This window comes from Diplotaxodon limnothrissa, linkage group LG18 (genome assembly GCF_057381915.1).
Source record: "Diplotaxodon limnothrissa isolate DT_005_m linkage group LG18, D_limnothrissa_male_GT1.1, whole genome shotgun sequence".
Lineage (NCBI taxonomy): Eukaryota > Metazoa > Chordata > Actinopteri > Cichliformes > Cichlidae > Diplotaxodon > Diplotaxodon limnothrissa.
Genome location: NC_140613.1, coordinates 34,535,353 through 34,559,837, shown reverse-complemented (window position 1 = coordinate 34,559,837; position 24,485 = coordinate 34,535,353). Strand labels below are relative to the sequence as shown.

The window sequence follows — 24,485 nt, the reverse complement described above, 5'->3', positions numbered from 1 at the left end:
TTCAAATGCCTTGTACATTTTTTGAAGTAACTATGTTTGCTCTCAAAGCACATTGTCCACAGCCTGAGGAGAGGGCCACATTTTAGGATCAGTCCTGGATGATGTCGTACGTAATGATGTATAGGTCTTAAGTTGATATTAGGTAACAGCTCCTCTCTGGTTTCCAAATACAATATAGCATCCAGATGAGTAACCTGAGCACAAGTTAGGTCAACGATCTTCTTGAGCTGCCAAGTTAACTTCCACATATTATCTTAAGGTTTCTGCATTCCGTCTCCAATTATGAGAGGTAAAGGTCTCGAGAAGTTGCAATTTTGAACAGCTTGTCCACTAAATTTCAATGTTTTTGGACTGACCTCACAAGGTTTGGATGAAGCATCTGTTTTTTTTTTTGCATTTAAGTACACTTGATGTACTCTTTTCGAACTGTGTTGATGAAGTACTTGAGGTAAAGAGCAAAATCGTATGAGCAGACACCCTTAAGATGACATGACCGAAACATGGGGGCATGCCAGGTGTGCAAACATCAAAGCTTTGTAAAGAATTAAATGCAAACCTAAATTTTATCCCCTGTACTTCTGACAGGTCTTCTCTTTCCAGTTGTTCAGTGGCAGATCTATACGTTTCTGGGGTCCATTGAGGTCCACAGACTGCTGGATCAGCACCCTGAAATTCAGTTCAAGTTAACAGACAATAGCTGCATAAGTACACAGACAAACTGAAATTTTTTGTAGAACCCCCAATACAATGAGAGCCCAGGTTGTATCCAGCAATGCAGTAGAGCGGTCCTTTCACAACAGTTTTATCTGCCATTGTTATCCCATTCTCCTCTAGTACCTTCAAATCAGTCAGGTGTTCTGAAAAAAACCTTTTCATGGCCAAGTTAGCCAGAATCTGTCTCTCTACACAGTAAGACTAGCTGCACATGATCAGCATTTGACCGGGCATGGGGGAATGTTGAGTAGAGAGAAGTATACCACCAAAACCTCGTGTTACTTTTTTGCAGAACCAGTAGGTTCCCTACTTCATATGCATCCTGGTATAGAACCAGCTTGAGACAATGAAGATTTTCCTGAAAAGATGTGTTTGACACAAACACGTTACCATCACAACAGTCACTGAGAACATATGGTCTTGAAACATGATTAGAATCTACTGATATGAGAAACCTTGCCAAAAACTTGAATCCAGCAGACTCTTCAAGGTATTTAGCACTGTTCTCATCTCTGTCCACAAACACTTTGGGTTCAACATACTTGAACACATCTTTAAAGTGAAGAACTCTTCATGGGCTTCTCATGGGCCCTGTGTGACAAGCTGAGAACAAGTCAGATTGTTTTACTGCGCCACATATATTTAGTGTCTCCATCTGAAATTAACATGTCTTAATGCTTTGTATCTTGTTCTATTTAATCTTAACAAGCCCCTAAAAACAGTCAGTGATCACTGTTGGCCTCTCTCGGTTTTTATTACCGCTAATCATTTTAAAGCTCAGTTTTTAAACCCTTACGATGTATACTATAGCCCAGCCCATGCAGCAGTATGTTAATGACTTCTCTCCAAACGTAACTTAGAAACTGTAATTCATGCTTTTATTACATCATGCCTGGATTATTATAATTCCATTTTAATAGGGAGTGGGCTGGGCACTTTGTCACGCTTACAATTAGTGCAAAATGCTGCGGCTCAATTTTTAACTGGTAGAAGGAAATTCGACCACATCACTCCGGTTTTGGCCTCCCTACATTGGCTTCTAATCAAATTTAGGATCCATTTTTAAAGTTCTTTTATTGTTTTTTAAATATTTAAATGGTTTGGCACCCATTTATTTGTCCGATTTGTTGAAGCCTTATGTTCCCACTCGTTCCCTCTGGTCAGCTGAGCAACTGCTGCTTTCAGTCCCTAAGTTATGGCTGAAACTCAGGGGAGACCGGGCGTTCTCCCCTGTGGCCCCGTTGCTTTGGAGCAATCTTCCTCTTCATATTAGACAAGCTACATCAGTACCGGTTTTAAGTCCAGATTAAAAACCTATTTTTATTCTCTGGCTTTTTACTCTGTGGGTGACTGACATTTTTATACATTTTTATTAATTTTATTGTTTTGTTCAGTTCTTATATTATTATCATTTATAGTTGTATTGTTCAGCACTTTGGTCTACCAGGTGTGTTTTTAAAGTGCTATATAAATAAACAATGATGATGATGACTAATCTCGTATTGTGAATGGATTATCTGTTTACAGCATCCTGCCATGCGATTGCGTTTGTCCCTAACCTTCGGGAACCCTCACGTTAACTTTTACGGAGTGGAAAAAAGTTAGCGTTCATTTTCCAGCTTGTATAGTATGCTAACATAGCTGTGTAGCACATCATTGTATACCAGCTGGCCAAACTTCAGTAATCCTGAGCATTGTCCGACAGATGTTGAAGGACCTCAGCCACCTCAGAAAATAGAGACAACTCTGGCATTTCCTGTAAAGTGCAGTGGTGTGTTTAACCCAGTCCAGTTGTCTATGTATACCAAGGCTGGACTGGGACAAAAAATCGGCCCGGGCATTTTGACTAGAGACCGGCCCACCAGGATAAATGTGACGTCATTCAGGGGTAAAACCGCAAAGGATTCTGGGAACTTGTGGCAAGAGGTACTAGCGCACGCAGGCTTTCAATTGAAATCAGTTACACAGCGATAAAAAGAAACACAAAAAATGGCAAGAAGCTGTTGTATTATTAACTGCAATAGCCGGTCGCATGACAGCCACGGGAAGCCGACGGGTAAAGAGATCGTTTTTTTTTTTTATCGGATTACGTCGTTGAAGAGAAATGTTTTAAGCCATGTTTCCGAAGTAAGAGCCGACGGATGGTCTGGATATACCAAATATAACGTCTCAGAGCACTCCAGCTCACATGTTAGTCTGCTCCAAGCATTCCCACAAAGGTCGGTCTGCTGTTGTAGTTAATACGTCATTTTTCATAACATAATTGGTGATATAGGTTACAAGCAAGTCTGGCGCTGAACAGAAATTGTCGCGCTATGCTCCTTTATTTATTGTGCATAAATAGTGAATTGTCCTGACACAATATTGTGTTTCGCTTCTGTTATTACCATGGTACATTGACAAAAACATATACTTTTATTCACAGGATAAAACAGTTGTTTTGTATCACTAATTGCCCAGTACGATTACAGCATACAATATTATTGTCACTGCTACATTTCTGTGATGCTACCAGAAATTATTTCCACTACTAATTAATTACCGTTGAGCTCAAAGGTTATATTAATAAACGGTTAACGAATGTGTATTTATGATGACGATTTGTGAAACTGGTAAACTTACCTTTGTTCGTACGATGGTCTTTCGTTCTACGCGGTGCATTTCAAGGTCCTGTACCCATCCGTCGGTAAACTGTACCTGGGCTTGTTGCAGTGACCTGAAGTTACTAAACTTCATGAGTGTATGCACTCACTCCAAGAACCGTATAATTATAAATATGAGCGTGGTGAAAGTTGGGCAGCACGCTAACGTCTTTTGTCCACTCGTAAGGGTCTGACCCTTTCACTCCTTTGATTTTTTTCCTCGTATCTTTTCTTTGTCTTTTCGTCGAGTCTGTCTTTGTACGGACCGGCATTGTTCTCCTTTTGTTTTGTACATTCCTTTTTTGTGCGGCAAAGAAAAAACAAGAAGGTATTGGAACCGGAGAATGAACGTTTTGCGGTGCTGCAAATGCTTGCATTTGATGCGGTACTTGGATTGTTTTGCCACGAGTTCCCGGCATGCAATGCGCGAAAATCACGTGATTGCTAAACAAGGGGGAGGGTGCATCCGGCCTCCTCGGCTGTAATTGGTCCAGCCCAGAGTTGATCATGACCAATTGGCCAATCCAACACCTTTCATTATATATACCCTTCCTAAAAAAAAAAAAAAAAAAAAATCCATCGGCCCATAAAAACAAAAAATCGCCAGCGGCCCACCGGGCAAATGCCCGGTACGCCCGATGGCCAGTCCAGCTATGATGTATACTCCAAGATATTTATAGTCCTCCACAATGTCCACGTTGACCTCCTGGATTGAAACAGTTTTCGTTTGAAAACGCATCTTTTTCTCTCCGTTTTGGCCTTCCGTCCACCTTGAGATGGCGTTTTCCTTCAAGGAAAATGCAGCGTTTTGAAAATGCTCTCCAAAGCGGAATCATTTGAAAACACCATTTTCGCATCGCAGTGTGGACAGTGAACCCGGAGCCCTTTCGAAAATGATGACAAATTTTAGTCATGTGATGCAGTCATGTGACCAATTAAACTAAGATAGTGGAGGGCATTACACAGCAGTTGTCAATTTTTTGACAGCCCTATTAAAACCCTTTAACGTTCTGGTCAACCAATTGCTAGAGCACATTTTCAGACCCTATATCTAACTGAGGCTTTCACTGAAATTGACCTACCTTGTTGAGTCTTTTCTACCAATTGGTTTACATCTGTAATGCCAAAAAAATCCACCAGAAGGCACTGTGAATGGAAACTGTTGGCTCTTCTTATCCTTCTCCCAACCAGGAACACGGAAACAAAAAACCATCCAACATATTTTGAGTGTTTTTGATTAAACTAAGACAGGAAGATATAATTTTTTGATATATGATAGTGTTAGAGGACTTACTGAACAGATGTATGTCACTTGACAGTAGGGGTGGGTTTTGATTATCGACTTATCAATTAAAACCGATTCTGGCTTGGATAATATGATATCAATTCATTAAAATTCATTTAAAAATAAATTTATTTTGAGATTCTGGCCGATTTTGCCCGAAACGCCAGAATCTCAGGTTAAACCTCACAAAATTTCTACAACCACCAAACAGCTAAAACAGTAAATGAGAGCAGGTACACTGATTCTGCACAAAGACATAAACACAAAACGTGGACCCAGCGCATCCGAATCAGTGAGATGTCACCTTTCTCACCCGACGGCACATACACGGACACGGACACGGTGTCTGAAAGCCGACAGCTCACTGATTTTGAAGCGTCGGCGGGCGCTTTGTGTTTACGTCCTTTTTGCACTAGATTCTGAAGCTGTGGTTGTATCTCTCTCCAAACAATTTTGACTGAACCAGCAGCCAAAGACGATCCAAACTATGCTTCACATTCGCTTCACATAAACATCGTCACGAATTTCCTTTTACTTTTGCTGTTTTGCTTCCACCAAGATAAAATCACACTTCATGTAGAGCTCTCTCTCTCTTTCTCTCTAAATAGGGTTAGGATAATCAAAACCCACCCCTACTTATTACCAGTGTTGCTCAAGTTACTTGAAAAAAGTAATCAGTAACGAATTACTGATTACTTCCCCAAAAAAGTAATCCCGTTACTTTACTGATTACTTATTTTCAAAAGTAAATAATTACTTAGTTACTTTTTAAAAACACGATTTACAACCCGAATAGGTGATAAAGCGATAGATCTTTCAGCCCAATTCTACTTTTTCTGCATAATCCATCATACAAAATGTAATCCAATGGAAAAGTATCTTTTTTAACTTGTTTTATCAGTTTTAATCTTTTAACTTTATGCATCAAGCAAAAATTTAATTATATGCAACATTCTCTGACTTGAATAAATTAGTTTAACATTTAAACCTATTTTCTACACATTCCAGCACATAAAATAAAATATTTTTTGTGTTTACACTCACTCTTTCAAATAGATGCAAGTAAAACACAGCAGAAAATAAATAAAGTCAAAGACTAGCGGTCCTGTTGCTCTATTTTCACCTGTAAAGCAGGACTGAGGTAGGCGGAGGTTTACCCTGCTCCATCTTCAATGGAAGAATCCGCAAGTTTCTCTGTGAATTTCCCATTACGTCGTAGCTACTCGGTGCTCGTTTGGAAGTTTAGGGGTTCTTTCGCTGTAAAAAGAAGTTTTTTTCCCACGCACGATGGACGCTAATGTTTTTGTTTTGCACATTCTGCAAATTCTGTGCGCCGATCTGGGTCATCCTCGTTGAGATGCTGCAGTAGCTGGAGTTTGTAAGGGTGCCATTTGTGAGTAGCTAATATCTGCCGAAGGGATGTTCAACTAATGCCAATCTCCAGTGACATGACTTTAATACCTGGTCTATAAGAGGGACAGTGCCCTACTGGACCAGAAACCGATGGCTCTCAAAAAGTTAACAAGCCAGCATCTAGAGTTGGACAACCATGATTCAGCTCTCCAAGACCACAGAATCAATGCTACACCATAAGACCCCAATGACCAAAACCACATGCAGATGTGCTTCATTTGCACTGTTTTTATTTATTTATTTTTTAAAAAGAAAAATGATTTTGCACAGTACCGTTCAATCAGAAGTGGCCTGAATGTGAGTATTTTGTGCTGTAGCACATTTTTCACATTTGCAGATTAAAAAACTATGTATTTTGTAGTTTGATATAATCCTGTCCTTTGATGGAATGAAAACAGCAATGTTCACTGGCATGCTACTAGAAATAAACTGTATCCAATGCGCTGGATAGTTTTTGTTATTAATTAAATTATAATTATAAATACAATTTCAACTGTATTATATAATGCACTTGTATTTGCATGACATTTCATACTTTTACCATTAAGTGACATCTCAACCATTTGGTAGAGATCAATATTTTAAAAACTACAGGGTCTATTGAAAAAAAATTATTGATTGTGGTTATTACTGGGAGGGATGTGAGATGGGCAAATGAATTGAATCATTTCTTCAACAGATTTGATTCAGCCATGAGGCAGTCTGCAACATCGGCTGCAGACTCACCCACCCCCACTGCTGCTGTTCCACCTCAGACACTTCACACCTCCTCTATTCACCCTGCTCACTCCCCCCCACCCCCAACTGCAGCATCCAATACACACTCAACACAAGGCTCCAGCCTGTCTCTCTCAACCACCCAGGTTAGGAGGGAACTGAGGAGGATTAATGGCAAGAAGGCAGCGGGTCCAGATGGCATCAGCTCGAGGGTCGTCAGGTCCTGCGCGGACCAACTGTGTGGGGTGATGGAGCACCTCTTCAACCTGAGCCTGAGGTTGGGAAGAGTCCCACAGCTCTGGAAAACCTCCTGTGTTGTACCAGTGCCAAAGACTTCACGCCCCAAGGACCTCAACAGCTACAGGCCGGTGGCTCTGACATCCCACCTGATGAAGACCCTGGAGCGGTTGGTCCTGGCTCAGCTTCGGCGCCTAATAAGCTCATCACTGGACCCACTTCAGTTTGCCTACCAGCCTGGCATTGGAGCGGATGATGCCGTCATTCACCTCCTACATCGTTCCCTCGCTCACCTGGAGACCGCTGGAAGCACTGTGAGAATCATGTTCTTTGATTTCTCCAGTGCCTTCAACACCATTCTTCCCTCGGTTCTAAAGGACAAGCTGGTGAACTCTGGAGTGGACCATCACCTCACTACCTGGATCCTGGACTACCTCACCGACCGACCACAGTATGTGAGGACTCAGGGCTGTGTGTCGGACAGGGTCGTCTGCAGTACGGGGGCCCCACAGGGAACGGTTCTGGCTCCGTTCCTCTTCACCATCTACACTGCAGACTTCTCCCACAATTCCACCCAGTGCTTCCTGCAGAAGTTCTCTGATGACTCTGCAATAGTCGGCCTCATCACTGATGGGGACGACAAGGAGTACAGAGGTCTGACCCAAGACTTTGTGGACTGGTGCCAGCTGAACTACCTCCAGATCAACGCCAGTAAAACCAAGGAACTGGTGGTAGACTTCCGCAGGCACAAGCATTCTCCACTGCAACCACTGAACATCCAAGGTATGGACATTGAGGCTGTGGACAGCTACAGGTACCTTGGTGTTCATCTGAACAATAGACTGGACTGGACTCATAACTCAGACGCCCTCTACAGGAAAGGGCAGAGCAGGCTGTACCTGCTGCGGAGACTCAGGTCGTTTGGAGTGGAGGGCCCACTCCTGAAGACCTTCTATGACTCTGTTGTGGCTTCTGCTATCTTTTATGGTGTGGTCTGCTGGGGCGGCAGCATCTCTGCTGGGGACAGGAAGAGACTGAACAGGGTGATCCGAAGGGCCAGCTCTGTTCTAGGATGCCCTCTGGACCCAGTGGAGGTGGTGAGTGACAGGAGAACGGCGGCTAAGCTGTCATCCCTGTTGGACAACATCTCCCACCCCATGCAGCAGACTGTGACAGCACTGAGCAGCTCCTTCAGTGGGAGACTGCGGCACCCACGGTGTGGGACGGAGAGATTTCGCAGGTCTTTCCTCCCCACTGCTGTCAGACTCCATAATAAAGACTTTAACTGATCAAGCACACACATCCATACATATGCAATAATACTAAGTGCAATAATCCTTTCTGTCATCGTTGTATTTTTACTCAGTTGTATATAGTATTTGTATTTGTATTCTATTTTTATCTTATTGTATATTTATTTTATTTTATTCTACTGTATATAGTATTTTATTCTATTCTGTACAGTTGTGTACTGTATTTATTCTTATTGTATTCTAATTTTTGCCTCATAACTTTTGCACTGTCCACTTCCTGCTGTGACAAAACAAATTTCCCACGTGTGGGACTAATAAAGGTTATCTTATCTTATCTTATCTTATCTTACTCACCCAAATCAATAAGAAATGCAAACAAAAAATCTTTCCATTGTTTTTTTCTTGGTGTGGACCTCAAAGGGTTAAAGATTAATATCAGTTTGTACATGCTTTAGATAGCTTTTCTTCAAATTCTTTAATTCTCACTCGCTTTTACAACTTTGTACTTTTGTGTTACTCGCAGCAACAACTCCACCTCATTGTTAGTCCATTTAAAAAACTTTTCCTTGACACTTCAAAGAGCCGGAAAGTAAATAAACGGCAGACAGAAACGAGGCAGGTCGAATCGTCTTGCGTTTCACGCATGCGCAGTACTGGAAGGTAAGCGTTTTCGGCCGTTTCAATATGGACGCACAACTCTGTGAAAAAGACTGAAAATGATAGTGTGGACGCGGAGCATTTTGAGACGAAAACGCTGTTTTCAAATTTATTTGGGCTAGTGTGGACGTAGCCTCTGAAAGCCCTCTTCTTGTCACTGAGGAGGGCTTTGATGCCCTTAGTCACCCACAGCTTGGTATTTGGGAAACGATTGGACAGTCTGAGCTGGAACAATGGGGTTGGTGCAGAAAGTTATGTAGTCGGTGATACACTCAGTAAGCCCATTGATGTCCTAGGCGTAGTCTAATGGGGGACTTAAAGCGCATTATACAACATGTCTTATTAACCAGTACAAAAGATTCATACAAGCACTTTTTCTATATTTTTTCTTTTTTCTACATGTTTTCTAATTAGTGTTCAAACTGATGAAAATATTGGAAAAACAACTTGGGGTTCAATATCTTGCCCAAGAATACTTGCAAAATATTCCTGGCCAAGATACTGGTGCAAACAGGGCTTGAACCACCAACCTTCTGATTAGTACCTTAGACCTTGGGCTGCTGGTGATGTAATGTTGTGTGCATATTATCTTTACACACCATGAGCCCCTACTACTACCTGAGGATCATTTAATTTTTAATTCAATTCAATTTTTTTTATACAGTGGGTAAAATAAGTATTGAACATGTGACCAGTTTTCTAAATGTAAATGTATTTCTAAAAATGCTATTGACATGAAATTCTCAGCAGATGTCTGTAGCAACCCATTCAATCCACACATGCAAAGAAATTAAATCATAGATGTCCATAAATTAAGTTATGTGCAATCTAAATTTTAATTAAATTAAATGTAGTTGTTATAGCACCAAATCAAAGCAATAGTTTCCTCAATGAGCTTTATATTGTAAGATAAAGACCCTAAAATATAATGAGAATTGACACGGAGAAAAAAGTGTTGAACACGCTTACAGAAAATTATTTAATAGTTTGTACAAAAGCGTTTGTTGGTGATGACAGCTTCGAGACGGCAACACAAGACAACCACAATTAATGAAGGAGAGGGACAACGGCTAGGTTACAGTCAGGCAGTTTTTATTGATGGTTTACTGTGCCTTGACAATCATAAACTCAAACAAATCAAAATTAAGAAATTAAATTAAGAAAACAAAAAGAGGCTGACTTCTTTCCTAAGGTCTAAATAAAACAATACACAAAACAAAAGGTCTGTCTAGCTGCTTGACAAAAAAAGGTCAGTCAAAACATACAAAAGTGGCATCAAGCGTATAACCTAGTGTTTTTAACAATAAATGCCCAGTTGCAAGTGTATGGGGTACCCCAATCTTACCTGTCCAGCCTCCCACCAAAACACTCACATACACATAAGCCTACAAACAAACGTTTAGAGAACATCAGAAGCTGGCCAGGAAGCTGCTCTTTTGTAATGATCCCTGGCAAGCGATTGGTCTGCAGCCGTCCCCAACCCCTGGGCCACGGACCGGTACTGGTCGTTTGGTACCAACAAGAGTTGAGGTTCGGGCGTGAAATGTGTAGTTTTCAAGGGTTTTATTGATTTTTATCATTATTTTTAATAGTTTTTATTGTTAACTCAGTTTCCCTGGGTCTTTTCCTGTGTGTTATGAATAAATATTACTTTTTTTGGTACCTTTACAGGTTTTATTTGTTGTATTTTTCCGCGACAACTTAAAGGCCGGTCGTGAAAGTATTGTCGGACATAAACCGGTCCATGGCAAAAAAAGGTTGGGGACCGCTGGGCTACTGTGCCCAGATTAGCCAATAGGCATATGCCAATTATCTTTGAATGGGCCAATAGGTGCAGGCTTGACACCTGAAAGACAAGAGCAACAGAAAAACAAAGTGCTGTGTATCATGGCATGTGACAGTCTTGCTGAAACATCCATCCTAATTTCATCTTCATCATCCTGTTAGATGGCGGCAGGTTTTGAGACAGGAATGTCTCGATACATTTTTCCATACATTCTTCCTTATATGAAGTGTGCCATTTGCAGAAAAATCGCCTAATATGTGTGTGTTTAGTTAGTTTGTTTGTTTGCTTGTTTTAATCAATTTTAAATCATGCTTTTTATTTGTTTTTGTTTCTAATGTCTCTGTAAAGCACTTTGAATCACCTTGTTGTTGAATTGTGCTATACAAATAAATTTGCCTTGCCTTGCCTTGCCTAATACCATGATGTTTCCACCTCCAAACTTCACAGTTGGTATGGTGTTTTTGGGTTGATGTGCAGTGACTTTTAAAATCCAAACACGGTGTGTATTAAGGCATCAAAACAGTTCAATTCTGGCCTCATCTGAACAGACTATATTGTCCCAGTATTTCACAAGCTTGTCTAAATGTTGATCAGCCAGCTTTAAATGCACCCCCTTTTCACTTCATGTGTTCAATATTTTATTCCTTGGTCACGCCTTATTATTACTTATAATTTATGGACATCAGTGCTTTGACTTCTTGGCATGTGTGGGTTGGATGGGTTGTTACATCTAGTGAGAATTTTATTGCACCTTTAGAAATATATTTACTTAGAAAATTGGTGACATGTTCTTTTAGTGATGTGTTCAATACCTATTTTTCCCGCAGTATAGCACTAAATCAATACAACTGTTGCCTTAAGGCTGTCATAATGCTGTCTAATACAGACCCAGGAAGCAGGCTCAGGCGAATGAATAAAGACTGAGTGTTTGGGGAGGTGGAGCCAAGTGGGGAGGAAGTGGTGACTTGTGGAGAAAATCATGAAAACTGTAGACTCCACATGACAAAGGTGCTTTAGATTGTAAGTTAAATCAATACATTTTCTCCTATGAGAAAATGCTTTAGCAAACTCGGGAAAGAAAAAATCCCTTTTAACAAAAACAGCTAGACTCAGGGAGGGGTGGTCATCTGCTGTGACTGGTTGGAGTAAGGGGGAGGAAGATATGACAAACAAAGGAAGAGTGGAAGAGAACTAGAGATTAATAATAACTAGTGATTAAATGCAGAGTGGCGTATAAACAGTGTGTGAAAAAAAAAGGTGAATGAAGAAGAAATCATCATCATGGGAAGCCCCCAGCTACCTTGACCTATTACAGTGTAACTAAGGGGGAATTCAGTGACACCTGATCCAACCCTAACTATATTCTTTGTCAAAAAGGAAATTATGGGTAATTCACATTATACTGGGGCAACTTATTTTCAAAAGTAATTAGTTACTTAGTTACTTAGTCACTTTTCAAAAACATGATACACAACCTGAATGCGTCACAAACCAATAGACCTTTTGGCCCAATTCTATTTTTTTGCATAATCCAACATATAAAAGTGAATCAAATTGAAAAGTGTCTTTTTAAAAATTAGTTTATTACTTTTAATCTTAACTTAATAAACATTGCGTCCAAAAAAAAAAATTAAATTCAACAATCTTTGACTTTAATAAATTTGCTTAACATTTAAACATATTTCTGCACATTACACCATATTTTAAGAAAATAAAGGCTTAAACTGTATTTCTGCATATTCCAGTATATAACATAAAATTATTTTTTGTGTATACACACACATCCTTTCACATAAATACAACAAAAAAAATAAAGAAATAAAATAAATAAAATTAACAATAACATCTTTTAACAGTTGGTAAAGTGCAGAGAGGAGTAATAATGAGATTACCAAAACAGAAAATGCTATTGCATGCTACATATAGGCTGTTAATCCAGTCTCATTTTGTGGCAACCCTGAAAAAGACCGATGTTTTATTGTTTTCTTTTGGACTGAAACAGTGGTTATATCGCATCAGCAGAAGCTTCTCAAACCTTCTATCAGACAGTCTGTTCCTTTTGGGGAAAGCACCAATCCACCTAAACTGAACAGCCGTTCCACTGGTGCACTGGATGGAGTTGGCCTGTTGTATTTCATGTACATCTTTTTGAGATTTGGAAACTGATTCAGAATCTCAAGCTCATAGTCTGACCTTAAATAGTCGGTTACTTCTTTTTCTGCTGAGAAAAAGCATTTGGCTGGCTGGCATTTGGGACACATTAGTGTTGTCAGTTGCAGGAGCAGCTTTACGACACTCTGTTATCAGGAGCTCCTTCACATACTCTCCTACACTCATCTCTCAACCAACAAAGTTTAAACTTGGGACAAGTGGCCGCTGCGAGAAGTCCTTCTTGGCTGTCCAGAACAGCATCAAGTCTTGAGGGCCTGTAACATACAATATGATGCATCTAAGAATAAAATTATTTTACTATATAATTACCTATTGTCATTATTTTGTGGGCTTTACTGCCCTAAACCATCTATATTTTCTATTATCAATACTGTATGAGATTTAATTTTGGTTTTGTTGATATTATGATTAATATTCATAATCAATGATGATCAATATCCCTGATATTTAACAAGGGGTGAATACTTGGTCTTTTATTCTATCATTTTAATAATTGTACACGCTGCTTAAAACTACGTATAACATCCACCCACTGTGAAGCGTATAATAAGTTTAACAAATCCACCCAAAGCAATTATCCAATAATAATCTTACCTTTACAGAGGTCTTTCTAGAGAGGTCATCTAGAGAGGTCATCTTTCAGGGCAAGCGTCTTTGACATCAGGCTTGTGAGTGTTGGTAGTAAAGCCCCATAGGTGCACTCATCCCTTTGTAAGATGTCCAGAGCCACTGTCAGGGGCTTCATCACAGCACAGTACTCTTTCAAGAACTGGTACTCCCTTTCATTAAGGCACTTGATTCCCAGTTTTACACAGAGGGGATTAAGTTCATTTAAGGGAATTGTGATGATTCTAGAAATGGCCTCATACAGGTAATTCCACCTTGTGGATGTCAGTACCATTAGGTTTCCTCTGGCTGACTTCCTCCACCTGTTCAGAGGCTAATGTTGATCGACTTCCTTTAGTCCAAAGAGCAGAACATTTTGCAATGCTACTCCTATATGCAGCCTTGGTGTCTGCACAGGAATTTAGATGTTTGTCAACATCGCTTGTTGAAATCAAGTTAATTGTGTGCGATGCACATCTGTAGTGTTGAGGGAGGCTAAACTGTGCATCACCAGATGTGGTTGAAAGAGCTTCTATGACATCAGTAAAGGTCGGTTCCTCGTCATCACCTTCTTCATTTTCAGATTCAGACTCCAAATGACAGGGCTGATATACTCTGAATGCTTTAGGAAAATTAGATGCATTATCCATTACAGTGGCAACAACTTTGTCTTGTAGTCCATATGATGAATGGATTTCTTCAATCTCTGCTCCGATTACATCATAGATATGGCTGCCTTTAATTCTCTTGCATGCTAGGGCGGCCTTGTTGCATTGTAATGTGGAATTAATCCAGTGAACTGTTACACCCATAAAGCTTTTATTATTTACCGTCCAGATGTCAGCAGTAGTGGAAACAAACTCTGCCTCTTCGAGTGTAGCCTTTAAGTTAGAGGCAAGGCAAGGCAAGGCAAGGCAAGGCAAGTTTATTTGTATAGCACAATTCAACAACAAGGTGATTCAAAGTGCTTTACAGAGACATTAGAAACAAGAACAAATAAAAAGCATGATTTAAAATTGAATAAAACAAGCAAATAAACTAACTAACTAATTAACAAACAAACAAACAAACAAACAAACAAACAAACAAACAACAGTATATAAAATCAAAACAGATAAAATCAGAACAGTAGATAAAATCAGTAGTTAAATGTAAGTTTTGAAATTTAAGCTTAAAGTGTGGATTTGGTGCTTTATTCAAATGCAGCTGAGAACAGGTGAGTCTTCAACCTGGATTTAAATAAACTGAGTGTTTCAGCTGATCTGAGGCTTTCTGGGAGTTTGTTCCAGATATAAGGAGCATAAAAGCTGAATGCAGCTTCTCCGTGTCTGGTTCTGACTCTGGGAACTGATAAAAGACCGGATCCAGATGACCTGAGGGATCTGGATGGTTCATACTGGGTCAGGAGGTCATTGATGTATTTTGGTCCTAAACCATTCAGAGCTTCATAGGCCAGCATCAGAACTTTAAAGTCTATCCTCTGACGGACAGGCAGCCAGTGTAAGGACCTCAGAGCTGGACTGATGTGGTCCACTTTTTTGGTCTTAGTGAGGACTCGAGCAGCAGAGTTCTGAATGAGCTTTGGTTGTCTGACTGATTTTTTTAGGTAGACCTGTAAAGATGCTGTTACAGTAATCAAGCCTACTAAAGATGAATGCATGGACTAGTTTTTCCAGGTCCTGTTGAGACATCAGATCTTTTATCCTTGATATATTCTTGAGGTGATAGTAAGCTGACTTTGTTATTGTCTTAATGTGTTTTTCTAAGTTTAGGTCTGCATCCATCACTACACCCAAATTTCTCGCCTGGTTTGTGGTTTTTAGATGTATAGATTGAAGTTCTCTGGTGACCTGTAATCGTTTTTCTTTGGCGCCAAAGACTATTACCTCAGTTTTGTTTTTGTTTAGCTGGAGAAAACTGTGGCACAACCAGTCATTGATTTCCTCAATGCATTTACCAAGAGCCTGTACAGGGCCTCGGTCTCCTGGTGACATTGTGATATATATTTGTGTGCCATCTGCATAGCTGTGATAGTTTATTTTGTTGCTGTTTATAATCTGTGCCAGTGGGAGCATGTAGATGTTAAACAGAAGGGGTCCCAAGATGGAACCTTGGGGAACTCCACATGTGATACTTGTCTGCTCAGATGTGAAGTTACCTATTGATACAAAGTATTTCCTGTTTTCTACATATGTTTTGAACCAGTTTAGTACAGTTCCTGAAAGACCTGTCCAGTTCTCCAGTCATTTGAGTAATATGTTGTGGTCAACTGTATCAAATGCTGCACTGAGATCCAGTAAAACTAGGACTGACATTTTTCCACTGTCTGTATTCAGACATATGTCATTAAACACTTTGGTCAGAGCGGTTTCAGTGCTGTGGTTCTGTCTAAAACCTGACTGGAAGGCATCGTAGCAATTATTCTGTTTTAAGAAGTAACTGAGCTGTTGAGAAACTGCTTTTTCAATGATCTTACTTAAAAACGGGAGATTTGAGATCGGCCTGTAGAGTTCATTTTGTCATATTCTCTCTCAAGGTATCCTACAAATGACTTTCTCTGGGGCAGCTTGACACCACTTTTAGTTGGTATTTTTCCTACAATGCTTCGGAATGATTCAGAGTCTACAGTGGAAATAGGCAACATGTTCTCGACGATATAGGCAGCGACGAGCTTCTTCAGTTCAGCGGCACTAAGTCCTGTCGCTCTTATGTCTAGTTTAATCTGTTTAGCAGGAGTGGGTCCATCTGAGCCACAGCGGTCATTTCAGTGGGGGGATCCTGGGGGTTTTCTGTCAATTTAACATTCTTGTGCTAGGTGCTTGCTCAAGTTGGAAGCGGAATTTTTTGATGTGGAAGTTTTCTTCCTATGCAGAGTGTACAACGTATGCTTATGTTTTTGTCGCTTTTGAAAAAGTCAAATTCAAAGTAATGTCGGTATTTCCAAGTATTAAATGATGCACGATCGTACTCCATCCCTCGCTCCATGTTTTCTATTGTTGATTTACATACGTGCTTCCACAGCCGTCGCACACGCTTGCGTCATTGTCATGAGACACTCTCTCAAACAAAATCACAGTTTAGTAACGCAGTAATGCAGCGTGCTTAAGGGGAAAGTAAGTGTAATCGAATTACTTTTTTTTGCAATCGTAATCCCTTAGTTTACTCGTTACTTGAAAAAAGTAATCAGATTACAGCAATACAGTAATTGTAACACGTTACTGCCCATCTCTGAATATTAATAAAATATGTTTGTTTGTTTGTTTTTGACAATTCTTGTAATCACACAACATCCACTTCACATACAAAATGTTACATATATTAAAAAAAATTCCCTCTTGCGCCCCTCTGTATCTGTAAGTCCAACAGGGTCTTAGCCTCAGTCATTCTCGACCGCCCTAGGGAGCTTTCCCTATTTTGCCCTCGGTATTTCCATACTCACACAGATGTTTCTGTATACTATGCCACTTGGTTCTGGCGTTCCATGTATGCCCTGCCTGCTAGCGTCTTAGGAATCTTTACACATCCTGTACCTGGGTTCTTGCCTGGTGTGATAGACCCCAGCCTCTATGGATCTTGTGCTCAGAGCTTGTTCCTGTGCTGCCATGATTAGTGCCTCTGTGCTGTCTTTCAGACCAACCTAGTCAAACCACTGGTAGGATTTCTAGATGTCAGCTGCTTCCTCTATCTACTGGATATATACACAGTACCGGGCCTGTCCTTTAGTGATGGTTCTTCCTCTTGCCCTCTTTCTTGGGCTTCTGCTACCTGAGGCATTCACTAAGTACACAATCAGTTCTGGCATTCTTCCTGATGTACTCGAGAGTGTTCATTGTGTCATCCTGGTCTGTGGTTCTGACACTCACCAGTCCCCAGCCTCCTTCCTTCCGCTTAGCGTACAGTCTCAGGGTGCTGGACTTGGGGTGAAACCCTCTATGTATAGTCAGGAGTTTCCTTGTCTTGATGTCAGGGGCTTCCATCTTCTCCTTTGGCCAGCTTATTATTATTATAATTATTATAATGCTCAAGGGTTTTAATTACAACATATTTAATTTCTTAAGCTTAGATACTCTTTTCTGAACTTTGCCATTAAGGCTGCACACAGGGCAGCTGTGGCTACAATGTAGCTTGACATCACCAGTGTGTGAATGGGTGGATGACTGCATGTAGTGTAAAGCGCTTTGGGGTCCATATGACTAAAGCGCTATACAAATACAGGCCATTTACCATTTACCATCGCTCTGGCAGAAATGGCGCTAGAGCCAGAGTAGGGGAGAGGCGAGCTGGAACAAACCATTTTGGGAGGGGGGTATCTATGCTTTTGTTGTTAAAATGTTATGTCTCAATTAAGTACTGTATGTTTTTTATATTTTTAGTAGTGTTTACACAAACAGCAAATATTGTCAAAAAAGTGAGAACTCTTTGATTAATTTTGATTCATTGGGCTAAAATCGCCCCTGGTGAGATGGTATTTAGATTTGATTTGATATACCTTTATTAGTCCCACAAAGGGAAATTTCATAAGGCTGCTGACCTATTGTACGCAATGGCGGCGCCATCTTACCCTCCGACCATACATACATTACACAAAACATCACATGGGGAAGACAGGTCAGAGAGGTATAACAATGAAAAATTTGGAGGAAAGATAAGGAGAAAAAATAACTCCCCCCAGACTGAGCTCCAACAGGGAGATCAGTTTGAGAACAGAAAAAAACACCTCTGCACATGAAAAAACTCTTAATACACCAAAGAAACACATGACAAGCAACAGGGGTGGGTAAAGGGTGAGAGACAGCCGAATTAGACAGTACATCCGGGGCTGCGTGCACTGGTCTCCTTGATCCACCGTCAGCATCGGAAGGGAATAAGCGTCGAAGGCGTTTGGAAAGGGAGGGGGGATGAGTGTGTGCATATCAGTGTATATGTATGTGTGTGTGTGTCCAGAGTTCAGCTGAGACAGTGTCCTTCGCCCTGCTAGGCTAAGTAAACAGTTTTCCAGCCAACCCAGGTGGCCTTGCATGGAATGGGAAGGAACAGACTAAACACAGTCGTTATCAGGGTGTTGTTGTTCAGCTCCAGCCTTGAGACCGCAGCTGGCGCCGAAAGGGTATCCGCATGAAGTGATGGTGCTTTTTACTTTAGTGCGAACAGCTCATATGAATTTCAAAGCAGTTCTACAGTCCAACACTGGTCTCTCAATCTCCCGTTGGAGAGCCGTGAGCTTCGCCATACTAGCGTTCTGTGATGTTGTCATTTCTTGTGCTCGAGGAGCCGATTCTGAGAACTCACGACAGTGTGCCTCCCCGAGATGTCATCCAATTTGCACCCAGAGATGTTATTCTGAGCGAGCCCTTCCGAGATGTAATCCAGTCTGCAGTCAGAGATCTTATTCTGAGTATTCACAGCAGCCGTAGCCTTTCCAAGATCTTATCCGTGCTGCACTCAATGAGCCCATTTTGAGAAACTCACGCCTCTCACATCGTTTCAATCCCAGTGGGCAGCCTTGTGGGGGTTTGAACAGCCGGTTCCGCTTTCTAAATTCTTCGATAAGTCAGGGCCAAGCCAGCTCCGATCAGCCAGAACCCTGTTATCATGGTTCCGAATAGGTAGATATCTTCAGCACTCAGGCTCACCCGAGCCCAAACTTCTCATTGAGAAAGGGGTGTCAATTGCATTTAGGGACCAGTTGATCCTATCCATAATTCCTCTTTTAGGTTTTAGAGAACAGACTGTGAGAGAGTGTTCCAGGGAAAAGTAATACAAAAAACACAAGACTAGACAAGGACATAAGAAGCTAAGCAGGGAAGCTAAGGGAGAGGAGGAGGAGGAGAGGAGAAAAGTGTGACCGCCTTCGTCAAGAGCAAGAGCAGGATTTACTAAGTTAGATCTGGAAACAATGAATGTCTTTTCAAAGCTAGGACTTTTTGGGTCTCTTTTTATTCCAAGCTTTGCTTTTATCTTGATTATTTTCAATTTGGTATGATACGCAACAATTTTCATCTTGTAAGCAGGCAGAAAAAAACAAACAAAGAGAGGAGGACGATCTCTTCATGTTTTTAAGTTTGCATTAACTATTCATTTTTTGTTGGTAAAAATTAATTAATGACTATTATTTTTGTATCTTATAAGAATTCAATGATGATCATTGCTTTTTTTAACTGCCGTTAATTCAAGGTAACATTAGGGTTACAATTAAACAACATGCACATTTACACTAAGATACCTTTCTGTAAAAGTATCTAAACTCTTCAGGATATTTTCTGGGCACTTATTTATTTTTAATGTTTGCATATTTGTCAAACTTACATGTTTCAGATCATCAAACAAACCTGAAATCTGAAGTAAATACAAACCTCTGGTTTTTAATCATGATTTCACTAATTGAGTGGAAAAAACCTTCCAAACCTACCTGGCCCTATGTCAAATGTAACTGTTCCCTAAACTTAACCATTGGTTATCCAACACTTTGAAGCTAAAACTACAATCAACTGCTTGATGAAGAAGATGATTGTGATTGTGATCGTTGATAATGAAGCTTTTGCATTGCTGTCGAGGAATTTTGGCCAAATCGTTGCAGAATTGCTTTAATTCAGCCACATTGTAGGATTTTAAACAAACATTATTGGCATAACCATAACTTTCTTCAATAGCAAGGTCCTGAATATTATTTATTAATTACTTACTACTTATTTTGTGGGGTCTTTACCTTACAGCATAAAGCACCATGAAGTGACTGTTGCTTTGATTTGGCATTAATTAAATAAAATTCAATTAAATTGTTATTGCGTTAAAGAGAGTTGAATTGAATGAATACTATATCAACTTGTGAAATGTGTTCTACATTTTAAAATGTTTGATTTTCAACAAAGAATATAAGTTTAAAAAAATTAAATAAATACAGACTTCCTGTGTGCAACTTGCATATTATTTCTGTCCCCATAGGTTCACTGTGGGTACTCTAGCATTCTCCATGGTTCACATTTATGTTGGGGTAGCTGGATGAATCTAAACTTGCTATAGTGCAGATCTCCCTGTTCGCCGACAGCATGTTTGCAAAAGCCAACATCTCACAGATTCTGAAGCTGCAGTTTTCATCACCCTCTGACCAAAATTCACTGAACAAGCATAAATAAAATCTGTTCTCTGCATTATTTGCTTGCTTATTACGCACCAGTCTACCGTTGTGTGCAGTGTAATTTAAACTTTTACAAATTATACCAAATTACAAAAGCTATGTCTCTAATAAAACCTTTCTTCAGTTTTTGATCTACTGCAGGGTTCTAATGCAAAATCGAATCCAATCAAATCGGGATCTTGTGAATCGGAATCGAATCAGTTATAGGAATCAGTGACGATACCCAGCCCTAGCTGTCACCCTGTCCAGTCTTCCTGTGGCTTTAATTGGATATGTGGTCAAGAAAATGGATGGATGGAATAAAAGTTTCTTCCATTTGAAAAAAAGTGTCACTTTAATCATAAGCACACTTACATACACAAGTGGGTTCTAGTATGACAGCTCATTTTAAAGCAGAAGGGTTGAACAGTGTTTTCATTGTCAGTTTTTAATGAATTTGGTGTTACAATTTGGCAAATGTAACATCAGTACCACAATCTACAAAACAGTTTTAATAAAATATACAAATGTCAACCTCAAGTCATTAGAGAAGAGAGAGGATCACCACATTATTTACCCGGAGTGACTTGGCTGATTAAAGACAGACTTTGTACCTCAATTTCTCAGTGTAATTTATTTAGTACTATGTTAGATGTGATCTCTGTATATAGTACATGTCAGTCATGGAAAGGCTTGAAAGGGAAGAAAAATTACTCACATTTGTCAAAAACAAAAGATAAATCATATAAAAAAAGGATTGCTAGATGTTTACTTTAAAATTAATATATAATACAGATTTAAATCTCCATCCTTCTGGCAGTCGAGGACATCTTTACGGTGCAGATGCATTCTTATTTTAACAGTGTGTGTAAAACCTTCTAGATGGTTTTGTGTGATGATGAGAATACATATGCATGTAGCATCCACGCTTTATCTATAGGCTGTTGTGTCACGGGTGTAAAAAATGAAATGTGTAGCCTACTTTTAGGTTTGACAATTTAGGATTTTTTTGTTTGTTTATTTGTTTTTTAACAGTGCCAAGTTGTAAAAAGTTGCCTCAAGAAACATCATTTTGCACATTTTAAAAAACAGGAGGCATAGAAAGTATTTGCCAGTGGGACACAATCCTTGTGGTGAACTTTACACTGGGTTTTTGGGGGGTTTCAAATCTATAGAGACGCTGTGTTTAGAGAAACTGCATCTCAGCTGTTCTGATACACCAGACACATAAGCGATCAATAAAGGGTTTTGGCTGGGCAGCCGTTGACCTTCTCTCCTGGATCGCTTGGAGCACCCTTAGGTGTCTTACCAGTTTTGACAAATGTCCAGCTGGGATAACCACATTTACTCATAGCCTTTTTCATATGATGTTCTTCTGCTTCCCTGGTCTGTAAGGATCTTACAATGCTGTGACTGCAGCCATTCGCCAACTCTATGTGAATGGTATTCTTGGTCATTGATCAATAGCCATGACAATTTGCATATGATCATGAAACTGACCCCACAGTCCACTGTTAATCAGTGGTGCCATTTTCAGTCATTAAGCAAATGTACAGTTTATCCAGGGGAACAGAAACAATTTTTTGGGGATTTCCTTACCCACATGATGGAGCATGCATCAAAACCTTCCATGTAAACACTGCATGTCATTCCATACAGTACCATGAAGATCGATCAGCCATAAAATTAAAACATCCTGCCAAATATTTTGTATATCCCCTGAGTACTGCCAGAACAGCTCGCTGACACATCAGGCATTACAAGCCAGGACCAAGGTGCAGGGACAGGGTGTTGTGTGGTAGAAGATCCTCTGGGTGTTGTGTTATGATGCGTATGGACTCTCTGGATGGTATGTGTCAAAGTAACATCCACATTAATACCAGGGTCCAAGGTTTTAATACAAAACATTAAATTTGAATATTTTCTTCACGTTTTCAATTTTCAAACTTTTAACGTTGTGACTAACTGGTGTAGATATGCACCTGGTGAAAGGAATGTTTTCTCATTTGCAATTTGCTCATTTCATAGATATCTAGATCCTAACGTAGCATCCTCATATTGATGTAAACTCTCAGCTAATAGATGTTTTTTACTCTCTTCCCCAGGTTACAAGTGCTCATCCTTCAAAGTCAGACATTGTCAAATCAGGAAATCTGAAATCCACACTTAAGCATATATGGACACAAAGTAATAAGGAAATGTCCATCAGTAGGCTGCTATCACAGACTCTACAAGGCAAGGAGAACAGCACAGCTTTGGATCTTCACTATGACACTCCAGAGCCCTATTTGGAGCAGGATCTTTGGGATTGGCTGAGAAATTCCACGGACCTGCAGGACTCACGACCACGGGCTAAACGGCGGCCTATGGTCAAGACAGGAAAGTTTAAGAAGATGTTTGGCTGGGGGGACTTCCATTCAAACATTAAGACAGTTAAACTTAACCTGCTAATCACTGGTAAGATTGTAGATCATGGAAATGGCACCTTCAGTGTCTACTTTCGCCACAACTCCACAGGGCAGGGCAATGTGTCTGTTAGCTTGGTCCCTCCAACAAAGATAGTTGAGTTTGATGTGGCAGCACAGCAGTCCGTCATTGATGCCAAGGACTCAAAGTCCTTCAACTGTCGCATAGAATATGAGAAGGTTGAGAAGGGTGCCAAGAACACACTCTGCAACTTTGACCCATCCAAGACATGCTACCAAGAGCAAACTCAGAGCCATGTCTCCTGGCTTTGCTCCAAACCATTCAAAGTCATCTGCATCTTCATTTCCTTCTACAGCACCGACTACAAACTGGTGCAGAAAGTGTGTCCAGACTACAACTACCACAGTGACACTCCCTACTTTCCCTCTGGCTGACATTTCCATACACTCACAAACTACATAGTGGTCGAGTGGAGAACAGACTAGGACTTCTATCCAGGCCAGAGACATTTGTATGTTAGCCCTTCTGTCCCTTAACATGTCCATATCAGAGTGTCAACTATGCCCAAATGATTCCCCAAATGATTACCCTGTTCAATCTTCTGAAAGAGCAAAGAGCAACTTTCAATTCTTACAAAATGTGCTAATTGTAAACTGCTTAAAAGTAACCTTAGATTACCAGTTAGAATTTTATCCCTTAATTATGATTTATTCCAGCTGAATTTTGTCGAAAGCAATGGCCTTTGGGTCATCTTGGGTTAGTACTAGTATGAATTGTTCATTATTGAACTCTGCTCTTTCTTGTTGTTATTTTTACATCACACTTGTAGTCCAACTGAATGTTAATAACCTTGTTTTCTTTTAGCATATTTCAATATACAGTGTATTAACTCTTGATAGTATATGGACTGTTTGCCCCTGCTGTACCAGTTTCACTCTGCGTTTTATTCTGAATAATGGAAAAAAAATTAGCTCCTTGTTTAAAAAGAATGAAAACTATCCTTCAAATGTTATTAGAAAAAGAGGCTGAGGATGACAACAAAGATTCAAATGTGAGTGTGATGCTGTTAGAAATGTGAGGTAGTTTAATAAGTGAGGTTACCAGGCTGGCTTCTTCTACAGTCAGTTGAGAAAACCTGTTAACAACAGACTTTCAGATAGTGTAAGATGATCAGTCCTCGGTCATCATCAGAGAGCTTTTTGCGATAACGAACTTAACCAGCTACTGAGTCAGTTAGATGACTGGCCTATATTTTGAACTGACAAAATTCCGGATTAACTGACTGATCAGTGGGTTCTTGGGGATAAGACTTGTTCATTGTCAATTAATATAGCAAATGTAATGTATTGAATTCTATATATTAGAGCTTAATTTGTATGAATGGTTTGTATTGTACATAGTTTATCCAAATTATGCTGCTTCTGTATATGCCCCATGAGCTGTGTTTTTGACCACCTCTGCT

The 24,485-nt window shown here is 40.0% G+C and overlaps 1 protein-coding gene across 1 annotated transcript in view; it reads left to right on the top strand.

Moving 5' to 3' along the window:
- The window catches only part of LOC146614047 (neurexophilin-1), a 73,369-nt gene extending 49,912 nt beyond the window's left edge, over nt 1–23,457 (top strand). The window contains exon 2 of the mRNA XM_085378056.1: nt 22,702–23,457. Within this exon, the coding sequence (XP_085234182.1) occupies nt 22,702–23,457 (756 nt within the window). The remainder of the gene's footprint in view (nt 1–22,701) is intronic.
- The last annotated feature ends 1,028 nt before the right edge of the window (nt 23,458–24,485 follow it).